Source organism: Sturnus vulgaris, chromosome 5 (genome assembly GCF_052056855.1).
Source record: "Sturnus vulgaris isolate bStuVul1 chromosome 5, bStuVul1.hap1, whole genome shotgun sequence".
NCBI classification, from domain to species: domain Eukaryota; kingdom Metazoa; phylum Chordata; class Aves; order Passeriformes; family Sturnidae; genus Sturnus; species Sturnus vulgaris.
Genome location: NC_142247.1, coordinates 55,203,307 through 55,215,123, shown reverse-complemented (window position 1 = coordinate 55,215,123; position 11,817 = coordinate 55,203,307). Strand labels below are relative to the sequence as shown.

At 39.1% G+C, this 11,817-nt stretch overlaps 1 protein-coding gene across 1 annotated transcript; it reads right to left on the bottom strand.

Moving 5' to 3' along the window:
* Positions 1-363: 363 nt before the first annotated feature.
* Positions 364-3,896, bottom strand: LOC106854067 (secreted frizzled-related protein 2-like). Its single transcript, XM_088166146.1, has 4 exons — positions 3,610-3,896; positions 2,903-3,075; positions 1,929-2,021; positions 364-867 (listed from the first exon to the last, which is right to left on the bottom strand). Exons 1-4 carry the CDS (start codon positions 3,894-3,896, stop codon positions 557-559), a joined length of 864 nt encoding a protein of 287 aa, XP_088022272.1. The 3' UTR covers positions 364-556.
* Between the last annotated feature and the right edge of the window lie 7,921 nt (positions 3,897-11,817).

The window sequence follows — 11,817 nt, the reverse complement described above, 5'->3', positions numbered from 1 at the left end:
AGGGACTTTTCAGTCGCAGGGATCTCATTTATGACACCAAATAACCAAATCTTCTTGTGACTGGGGCTAACCATACCGTGTTTAGTTATTTATTCTTCTCTTTATTCCACTCTGATTCAGGCAAAAGCGACCAGCAGAGGGCTGCCTCCTTTCAAAGTACTCCAACGGGAGACAATGAGGTGGAGTCATGAAACATTAGGTAAGGGAAAATTTAGGTAACGGGAGAAAATGGTAGAGCGGTTGGTATAGACAAATGCATGAAAAGTAGTCAGCTGGATTTGAAACTGGTTTATGCTGGGTTTTGCACATATTACAATTTTTTAAAATCATAACTCAAAGAAACATTTATCCATAGCTGTCCAAGTTCAAACAGAATGAGAGTAGCTGTAATACTACCAAAAAAGGAAGCCTGATAACACTGGGGTTTGAGTTCAACTTACAATACAATTAAAAAGGAAATTAAAGCTTTATATTCAACTTATAATACATTCCTATTTACAAGACAGGTTTGGCATGAGAAGTATAATCATCTTTTTACAAATAATACGAAAAATATTTACAAGCATTTATGGTATCTCCACTTCTGAGTGGCCAAAGTCAGCTGGGAGTCCTTCCTCTGCCAGCGATAAACCTGTTTTACTAAAATGATGCCCTCTTCAATATTCCCCACAAGGAGATACACCGTGGGACGGTGGGTTGGAGTCATCCTCTCTATACATTTTTCATTAATTAGCAGCCACTGTTGTATCATACTCTGAGTTTCATAGGGCAAGAGTGAGCCCTGGGTAATGAATTCCACCTGGCATTCAATGTTATACTCTTGGTCCTCAAATGCAGTTCTCTTCTTGGACAGCTTTACTTTCACTGCTAAGGAAAAAGGAAAATGAAACACAAGTCAGACCATTTTTCAAATGCAGTAATAAAGAGTATCAGTGAAAACAGGAAAATTCCTTAAAAATATGATCATAATTTATGCTGACAGAATATGGTGAGGCCTTTTCCAGCAAAACTTTAAAACATTTTTGAAAAATAAATTTTATGTAGTAAAGGTGCTTTTTTCCTTTGAATAAGTTGACCAGGAAAAAGTATTTTCCCAAGTGTGAGTAATTTTACCATCACCATGTTATGTCAGACTTCGGGTGATTACATATTGTAAGCTATTGGTCTTGTTGTTGTATCACAAAACTGCCCAGCAATTGCCCAAGCAATTTTCCTGAAACTCACCTTGTCCATGTGTGGAATCCCTAGGCAAAAATAGCTTGCTGATACCACCCTTTTAGATATTCCCTTTTCATTATAGTCATCCACCTACCCCACTTTACTTCATCAATACTTTTTAGCATGACATTTGTCTGTATTTCTTGATCTAATGCTAGCCAAAGACACTGAAAGTCTTTGCACTGCCATCAAAGGGCTTTCCACGAAGTCTCTAGGGCAAACTCCACTCATCACTCCAACAAGACAACAGGAGGTAAGAATTCCTTTTACTGGTATGATTTTCAGAGTCTCCTTCTCAGTAAGTTTGGTATCACAAAAAACTCGTTCACCAAAGTAGCAAAGATACACCATATACTAGTACAACACCAAAGCTTTACTTTCAGTTTAAATGCTGATAAGAGGCAAACTTACTTATTTGGCTGCTTTTGACAGAAATATTTTCCATAAAGCATGTTGTAGCCAACTAGACCAGAACAGCTATTTGCTTGGAAACCAGATCGTTAATAAATCTTACATGCACAATAAATCCTCCTTATATTTAGATTAGAAAGAACATATTGTGAAAACCAACCTCAAGCTAAGTTAGCAGCCAAACTCTTAATCCTTTGAAATCCCTGCAGAAACTGTCACTAATTGTAATCCTGCTTTTAAAGCATTTAGAAAAAGAGTTGTTAGTCTCTTTAACACCAGGTACATTAGCAAGGACTTACCAAAGTTACTGTCACAGAAAACTTCAAGAACTCTTTTGTGTGTAAAGAATTCCTCCACTGCTGGGCAGGTCTGGCAGGTAGGCTTTGGTTGGACTGATAAGAAATTACAAAGTCTCATTGTTATCTTTTAGAATAATTTGTTTTAATTTTCCACTGTCAAAGCTGAGAACCCCCTGTTTAACCGCAGGGATGACAGACAAATACACATCAAATACAAGGCCAGTGATAATAGGTAAAAAGTCAACACACTTCTCTGAAAACAAGGCTAGAGATGAAAAGCAGTTTCATTCTCCATGCACATTCAGCCCTTGTTCAGACTGACAAGATCAGTTATCAGCCACAAATAAAGTAACAAATACAGTATAATTTTAAACACAACTACAGTGGGTGGTAAGGGGTTAGGTGGCTAATTCTGTCAGTCATTCTGGGTTCAGCTGCGCTAAGCCTGTGAATACATATGAATTTGAGTGTGCTAGCAGCAACTTAGTCTTTTACAGAGAGTTAGTAAGTATGAGTGCATTTGAAGATTTGAACATTAATGCCAAGACAGTTCATGTTTCTTTAAGGAAAACCAGATTAAATCATCCCAGTTTTCCTAAACTAATCTGAGAACCGACTTCTTGTATACATTAATGCATCTGTGATAAGGGCCATTGATAATTCTATAAAGAGACCTCAAAACAATTCAAACATGGTCTGCTGCTGTGTGTATGACACTGCCTACAGCTGTGCAGGGTGATAATTGCCTTCCTCCACCATCACAGCATGGCCTGATGCACTGCTGTATTTGCACTGGAGGTCTGCTGCAGCTTGCACTGGCACTCTGCCACCCGCCTGCATGAGCACGTGAAGCAGTAAAGCTAGACTTGACTGCATTTACAAAATCACAGAATGTCTGAGAACAGTGTCCCTTGTATCTCCTTGATTCCCAGGAGCACAGGCTATGGCCACCCTCTCCTCCGCCACCCTCGAGCTACCTTTATGCAGGTATTTATAGTCCTTAGTAAGAGGTGCCAGGCACACGTCCTCATCCCCAGGGAATCGATTGCAGTCCAGGCTGGCAGGCCAGGGATGTCCATGGCAGAGGAGCACAGGGGCACAGCTATCTCGGACAGCAGCACACATACTCCTACAAGGCTGGATGAACCTGTTGTTGGAGGAAATACCAGGCTGAGTCAAGTAGCTCAGTGATAACATAAATTACTGCAACAGTGATTCCTGTGCAAAGTACATAATCTTGGCTGACATTTAACATCCTTCAATAATAATATAATTCCAGAACCAGGAGCTATGCAAATTATGCAAGTGATCTGTGTATGGACTGAGCTTACAATATTTAGTTACAATTTTAAAAATGCCTTTATGACAACCTGAGAAAAGCTCCAGTCTGAGCCTAATTCTAATCACTGTAGGTGCTTCAACCTTAAATGAATAAGAATAAAGGTCAACTGTAACAAAAGAAAACACTATATCCTTTGACAACACCATTCGTATTCCCAAGGCAAACTAAAGTTGAAGTGGAACAACTTTTCAGTACTTTTTCTTGATGAATACAAAAAACCTAACAGAATTACTTCAGAAAAAGTGGAGCTCACCTTTAGATTATGATAAACATGCATTTGGTTTCATTCCTGTTCTGGCAAATAAAGACTGGAGTTTTGTACTGTGCTGTGATACTTACGTATCTAAACAGATGGGTGCAAACAGGGAGCACAGGAACGTCCTCACGTGAGGGTGACAGTCTGTGTGTACAAGGTGCTGCCAGATGGTGGATTTTCGGATAACCTCTGCCATGCTTGTGTGTCCCATCAGGTTGGGAAGTCTCATTTCAGAGTATCCAATCTGGTGGCACATGCCCATCTCCTTGGGTATCGCTACACATTTCGTGGATAATCCAATGTCCAAGCCTGTTGCCACTCTTAGGAATCCATTCACAGCAAAAACAAGTATTTTTGCAGTCAATAACATCTTCCAGTGACTCCTGGGCTGCTGAACAGGGAGCTGTCAAACCACTCAAGTGCAGAGGCATGCTGAAAACCTTGTGGCTTATATATCCCAAGAGCTTAATGAACTGTTGATTATCAACTGCTTATCAAATCACTCGAGACAAGACCAGGTCTTATTGCCTAATCAAGGGATTGTTGTGACAGCCAGGGAGGTGGAGAAGAAGTATAGATGTATGTTCCCCAAGGACACCAATTTGGAACAGCCTTTCACATGTCCCACGGTGTCAGTGGCTGCAGCATGATATGTAGCATATTAAATTTTGACACCTGGAAGTTTCACTATGTGCTTTCAAACACAAATTAAGAGATCCCTCAGAAACAGGGCTGGGCAGACACGCTGTCTCCTGGGGCTTCTGTGTCTCCTTTGTTTTCAGACACTGCTGACATGACAGGAAAAAACAGCCCAGATTGACTTATCAAGTGTAGATGTTTTGCTTGTGCTAATGGCCCATGTCTCTTCCACTGTTTTACAATGTAGAAGAGGTACTTTCTTTTGTCAAGCACTATAAGACACAGACGTCTGCTATTAACCAAGTATTTTGACTGGAAATTTGGATTCCTATTCTGTGACATGCTAAAGGCCCCAACTTCTAATAATTTTAATAGGCACCTGAAAATACAGAATTGAATTTATAGCACTGTTGGGACTATCAGTATTTATTCAGAAAAAAAAAGCAGTTACACATTTTTATTATTTTGAATGAAGCTGTCTACATTTAAAAATGCTCAAATAATGCAGAATTTCAACTGTTTATTAATAAACATTAAAGTGTATGAAAGCAAATGATACCAGATGTGTACTTTTTCTGTTCACAGCACAAAAAAATGGTGCTATCACTGTTAGTACAGCTTTTGCTATAGAGAAGTTGGGAAGTTGGGAACCAATTAAGATGAAAGAGGATCTGAGAAATGCATACTTACCTATTATGAAAAGTCAGATTATGAGTTTTAAAAGCTGAAGATCAAAACAAAGCATTTTGTGGAGATTTTATTTGATGAAAATATTTTTTCCAATTAGCTATGGGTGTTAATTTTTATTTCCACATCTGGTTACATTATTTATTCGCAGAAATGTTTAGCTATTAATAATTTGTAGGTGGATCTACTGTAAAGCATCTGTCTTGGCTATTAGGCTAAAATAAGTACATTCATAATAGTGTATCATCTAGTATTACTGATGCTTGATTGAAATACATTTTTTCAGAAACTAGAGCTTTTTCTGCTTATACTGAGATATAGCACACTTAGACAATGCATCACATATAATTTACATGTTTACACTTAAAGGTTAGGATACTAATCCTAGCATCTTTGAAACCAAAGACAATCTGCTACTGTTTCCTCCTTAGCTGCCTTCTTTACTCTAAGCTACTAGTAAAATTACAGTATCTGTTTAAAAAAGTAGAAAAAAATGACAGTATGCAAAGTCCCAGAAACCAAAAATTTATTTAAAACCACTGTCAGGTTTTCTTCTCATTTTTGCCAGAATGGTGTTTTTTCCCAGCAAATGTGGTTCTCTCACCTCAAAGCAGAGGAACTGATTACCTAACCTGGCTGACTTAGCCCTGATGATAGCTTCCCTTTGACAGGTGCTCCATGTATTTCTTAGGAAGTTAGAGCCTTCAGGAAAAATCCTATCCTTGCTAAATCTATGCAGGTATGTCTGCAGGACACACTTTCACACAGCTGCTCTTGCTACCATTTTGCAGTGAAATGACTTCATGAAGTTGCTTAACCCAAGGAGAGGCAGGTCCAGGCCAAGCCAACTGCTGCCAAAATTACAGCCCTTCGTCCTACAACTTTTTGAAATTAATCAAATTCCTGTCTCCAATGATATTCTTCTGTAATACTTCTTTCATCTGATCGCTATCTGAAAGTAGGTCTCTGGTGAAAGAAGCCTTTCTCGTGCATGTGGAGCATGGTATTACATGCAGATTTCTAAATGATATAAAACATAGAGTAAGAAAGAGTACTTAGTCTATCAGTTATTTAGATGTTTTTCTCTGTGTTTTTCTCAGTGACTATCTCACAACCTACAGGAAAACCAGATTCATCTTAAAACCTGACTCAGCATTGTTACTCCAGCAAATGAGGGGTTGCTGAGTCTCCAGCTGTGCCCTTGGTGCTGCTTTGCAGGAGGAGCTGCTGGGCCCTTTCCCAGTGCCTTAAAGCAGCCTCTGCCAGGTCTGTGCTGGGCTGAGTTCTGGCTGTACCCAAAACCTTGTGTGCTGGCCTGTGAGCCAGTGGGGCTGCTTTGAGAGGTCCCCTGAATCACGACTGATGGACAGAACAGAAGCAAGCATAACAAGAGTGTGTGACACAAAGATCATCTAATAAGAGCTAACACCTATCCTGGCAAACTTAGTCTCCATAAGGAACTGTCTTAGAAATAAATAATTGTGTATCTCTGAGTCAGGCTTCCCAGGGAGTCGGTCATTTATGTGCCACTGTGGAGCCATGCTTTAAAGTTTCTTTTAGCCTCTTAGAGGCATCCAACTATCATTTGATGATTTGCTTTTGGAGAGCTAACTTTTGGTAGACTCAAGGGCTGAAGAATTGTCACCAGTTTCAAGAGAAAAATGTCAGCTGATGTTGGCAGGAGCACAACCTGCAGCACCTGTGTTGCCGTGTCGTAGATTCTCCTTTTTTTTGCAAACACTCAGTTTCATGGTGGGGAAAAAATATCAAGCAAATATACACACAGATTGATTTTGTGAACACAGTAAGCTGTTTTACTGTTGCCACACTAGCTAAACATTCAGGTTGTACAAAAACTGGTGGCTCAGTATTTCTGTTTGTAGTGATATATGTCTTTAGAGGGTACTTCAACAAAGACTGACTAAAGTGAAAAAAAAAAGATTAGTTTAACAAACTATCGTGGCAATTGCAGTGCCTGCATACAGTAAGAGATCTCAAAATCTGGAGTCCAGCTACTGCTCTTTGAGACTTCTGAAAAAAGCTGTGTGGTGGTTCCCTTAGCCACAGGCTGTATTTATTGTTGCTGGATATGAGCAAAGGACACCTGCTGATGGACCGTGATAAGAGGAGCAGTGGCTGGAGGCTCGCTCCCTGCCCACCTCTGTGTCCTCTCCTTTGACTGTTACCAGGGAGACAGACAGAGATTAACCAGGAGCCACCCATCAGAGCCCAGCGAGAAACAGGATTGAAATTTTCTTCAAAGAAAGCAGGAGGTTGAGAGCAAATTTGCAGATGTAGGGATTTTTGCTTTTAATCTAAACATTTGTTGCAATATTTGGCTGGAGTCATTATTAACTGGAGACAATTGCAGAGATGCAAGGCTCCCAGACAAAGATCAAAGCTTGTAACCATGCACGAAGGCAGGGGAAATGTGGTCCTTGCTCTGATGAAAGCTTTGCTGGATTAACATCTTTACTCTGCAATGCAGGACTTACTTCATAACATTTCCTTTGCTTTATTAAAAAAATAATTAGGCCATATATGATATCTGTAAAACAGCAGAGATAGAGTCATGGATGCTTTTGAATGCCTTTTAAAAGGCCTCATTAATTTATTTGTTACAATGGCTTTAGCATTGGTTCAATTTTTAAAGGATAGAAATATTTCCTTAAAAATGTGTAATGGAAATTGTTACAGGCTCACTGTTTTGGCATGCTCAGCACTGCCCTTTTTACTGTCAGTTGATTAACTGAAAGTTTGTTTTAATAGTGAAAGAGAAATTCAATGCTTTGGGTGACCCAAACTTAGTTTCTGACTCTGCCACATTTCTTCTGGAAGCTTTAACCTTGCTGCATTGTACTCCTGCACTCACACATTGTCCTTGTTAAAAATGGGGGGATGGGGGGATGCTGGAGTTAAACATGTTCAAATATGAAGTGTTCAGATGCTACAAAAGTGGAGACAGGGCATGTAAATATCCATACAGATCCCAAGAGTATCATTCAAAGAACAAGGGTGGTGAACATTATACAAAAACTGGATAAGCAGCATTCGCTAAATAGGCCAAGTCAGTCAGGGCCAAAAAAAGGACACAGGAAGATGAGGTGACTAGCAGCTAACACAGGCATACAAATCTGAACTTTGACATCACAATGTTCATTGACCCATTCAGCTCTTGGAGGTCCTGCCCAGCTATGTTTTGTCAATACAGAGCAGGACAATTTGTGTAAAGTGATTTTAGAGGAAGAACTGAAATCCAGTACTGACCTACGAGTGGCACACTCACAAAATTGCATTTAGGCCATGTCCTGTGTTCTGCACGTCCTATATGCTTGTAGTGAATACCACATTGGTTAAATGCTGTGTGAAGCTGTTTGCTTTCAAGGTTGCTGGAAATAGGAAAGAAATGCTGGCATGGTTGTTGTTAAGAAAGAGGATTTTTGTTTTTCAGCCATAAAAACCATGGCAGGATCAACAGTGTTGTTGGTTTTGCTCCAGGGGTAAGCAAATTTCAGATAATAGCTTTCAGGTGGGAGCAACATAGAGTCTGTCTGAATTTAGGGTTTTACACTGATCATGTACCAGATGAGCACCTTCCACAAACAGCCAGTAGTAATAGCCATTCTTCTCTGTTCTCCCCCAGGTAAAAAATAAAATGTCTTAGGGTATTTTTATTCCTTGGTTGGTATTTGTTTGCTGCTTTGGCTAATACCTTCTTTTTAGTCTTGAGTCAGTTTTACTGGATTTCAATTTCGTTTTGTTCTGATTTAATTTTGTGAAAGGACTATTTGACAAATGGAGTATCATGTATTTCAGGCACAATTTCTGACACAGAAAAGCTCCTCTTTTCTTTTGGACTTAAGCAGCTTTTGCAGTCTTTTGGCAACTGATGGGTTGATGCTGGTTTTCCCTCTATCAAATTTTTATCATAGCTGAGTCCCCTGTCATGTATTGTCTGTCACAAACAGCTCCAAATGAAATAAAAAGTGGAGTTAAAGACAGAGCTCACTGAATTGTCTAAACCTCTGTGAACATAAGGGAATACAAGTAGACTCGAACTCTTTCATAGGGAGACAAATGGCAACAGCTGTTTGGGCTACAAGTAAACATTACATACCAACTATTTGTAGTCCATTGAGAAAGTAAACATCGTCACCTTGTCTATTCCCCCTCCCCGATTCTTTCTTTGTCTGGGGTCTGTAGCCAACTAGTGATCATCAAGATAAGACAGAAACACATTAAGTCTTGAAAATCGTGTCTGGCTTCTAGCTGCCACTAGAGATAGCTCTATCAGTTCAAACAAGTCAAACCCCGGGAGAGTGCTCTGCTGACTCCAGCACGCCTGGAGCCCATCCCTTTTAAGTCGCTTGGCAGTATTTCACATTTAAATTCTATGTATCCCAGCCACCCGCAGGAAATACTTTCAGCAGCTGACGTTTTCACAACACATGGCAGACCAGGCTTGAGTCACTTTAACACCATGGAAGCAGCAGACCTGAAGCATCTGTTTAAAAAGCAAAGTTCAGCCTAAGTACTTTGTTGGATAAGCAAAATTTAAATAATTTCTGTAACGTTTCACAAATACACAGATGTGCTTCAAATACCTGAATCTTCTCTAAGCAAGATTCCCTCTGGCATTTGCATAATTTTTTTCTTGAATAATGTAGATTCATAGAACTATTCATAGATTCATAAAATCATTTACGTTGGAAAATACCTTTCCAGCAATAAACCTAACACTGCAAAATCCCTACACCACATCCCTAAATTTCACATCTTCATGTCTTTTGAATACTCCCAGGGAACGTGATTCATACACTTCCCTGGGCAGCCTGTTGCAACACTTGGTAACTCTTTCCATGAGGACATATTCCTCCATATACAGTGTAAACCTACTCTGGCTCACCTTGATGGCAAAATGCAACCTCATTCCAGACACTGAGTATGTATTTAAATCTAAATAATCAAAGCAAATCTTCCTGTTGCAAATGTTCTTGGTGAAATCATAAACTTGTCAAGAAACAGTCAGTTACACCCTGGACATTAATTGATCATTAGAATCCCGGCAGCTTTTTTTTTTTTTTTTTTTTTTGTTACAAATGCCTGTGCAAACCAGGATACCAGGATTCATATTGCTTTTAAGACTGTGGAATGGAATTTTAGGATTTCAAAAAGGAAATATATTTTCTTGATACATCCTAGCTTTAGGTTTCTATGTTAGTGTAGTTTTGGAAAGAGGTTTATTATTTTGGGCTTTCTAACTAAGAATATTAGCAAACTTTTAAATTCGAGTACAGAGGTGTGTACTAAACTCTATTCAAAACAAATAGTTGTGTCCTGAACTCTAATGTATATATAGACAATATTCAAAATTTTCTTGGGATTCTGAGAAAATATATTTTTAACTGTGGCAATTACAAATTACAAGAGTAACTGCTTCACAAACCAGTGTGTCCATTCATAGGGTATGGTATATAATTTTTATCTGACAGCTATACATATATTTGATGAGAATAGTTCTTTTCTGTTCTGCACTATGAACTATGTGCTCAAAGGCTAAGGATTTCTCACTGACAGTGTGAATATTTTTTTCACTCTTCCAATTTTAGATACTACCTTACCCATATCTTATTGATAAGGATGACCACAAAATGGAGTCTTTTGAAGCCTTTAAGGCACCTTCCTATCCTGACAAAATACACACTTGCTATTGCAGCTGCCACCAATCTACTTTTTTTCAGTATTCCTCATATATCAAGGAACTTAAAACATTTTTCAAGGTTCAGTGAATGAAGCAACTGGCTTTATGTGTTTTGACTACAAATGCTTAACCAAAAATCACACCTCTTTGTGAGAAGTGAAGAATTCAAGAGACAGCATGAGTGAGCACTGTGGCAGACAACTGGCAGGTCCATGCCAGGCATTAGGTGGATCATCAGGGGCAAGTCTAGATTTCAAATGTGATAATGGCTTCACAGACACTACTCTTTGATTTGAACCTTTATAATTTTCTCTCTGTTATCATGCAGAGATGGTATCTCTGTAAATGCTAAGTCTTTTTGTCTGTCTGAGAAGACATTCAGAACAGTTTTGTAAAAGTAAGTGGATTCTGCATCTTGTATTCTTATTAAATCTTTTTATATGTACTTTAATGGTGAATCCATAGTGCCTTCCTGTAACACTGATGCTGGACCTGCAAAATCTGTAAAACCTCAGCAGTTGTTCCTATAGAGAAGATTCATATTGCCACAACCATTCCCACAGTCTGAGAGTTACAGAATCAACCACTTCATCCCCTCCGTTCTGTTTTGTGGGACAGCCCCATTGGTATTCTTGAAAGGATTTAAATTCTCTACAAAGGGGGAAAATTCTATTTTAAAACAAACCCAAAACCCAAAAACCAAACAAAACCACAAGTCAGTCTTTAAAGAGAAAGATGCAATATGCTATAAAAAAAAGATAGGGAAGAAAAAATATCTTCTCTTTCTCTGAGCCTTGGGGCAGATGGCAGGCTCCTTCTTTTTTTTTCTCTGTGATGGCTTATGTTGCACACGTTGCCTCTGTTGACATCAAAGACATTTGGTTTCTATTGCCCTATCTCGAAGAGAAATTCACTGATAAAGGAGTCTTCACCCTAATGATTAAACTCTATTTGGATTTCAATACTTGGGCAGAGCCCCTGAGCCAGCAGGCCAGGATTAGGGGGTCCGAGACTTCAGACTTCAGCGCCCATTTGCTAATCTGGGTGCAGACTGCAGGGCCTGCCTGTAAAATGTTAGGTCACTTGGCCTTCACAGCCCTTCATTCCTTCATTCCAGAGCAACCATTTTCTTCCAATGGGAAGTGAAATGGTGAATCCATCTTAAATAGCTACAAAACAAGAAGATCTGAATAAATAAGAAAAAATGTAGAACAATCATTTAGAAATAGCTCAAAATCAAACAGTACCTAAATTATCTCTAAAA

Excerpts from the sequence above, each read along its gene's own strand:
- LOC106854067 (XM_088166146.1), bottom strand. The coding sequence starts at position 3,896 with ATGTTATTGACTGCAAAAATACTTGTTTTTGCTGTGAATGGATTCCTA. Across the intron at positions 3,076-3,609 it reads GCACCCATCTGTTTAGATAC|GTTCATCCAGCCTTGTAGGA; the intron begins GTAAGTATCACA and ends CTCCAACAACAG. Across the intron at positions 868-1,928 it reads TTTCTGTGACAGTAACTTTG|CAGTGAAAGTAAAGCTGTCC; the intron begins GTAAGTCCTTGC and ends CTTTTTCCTTAG.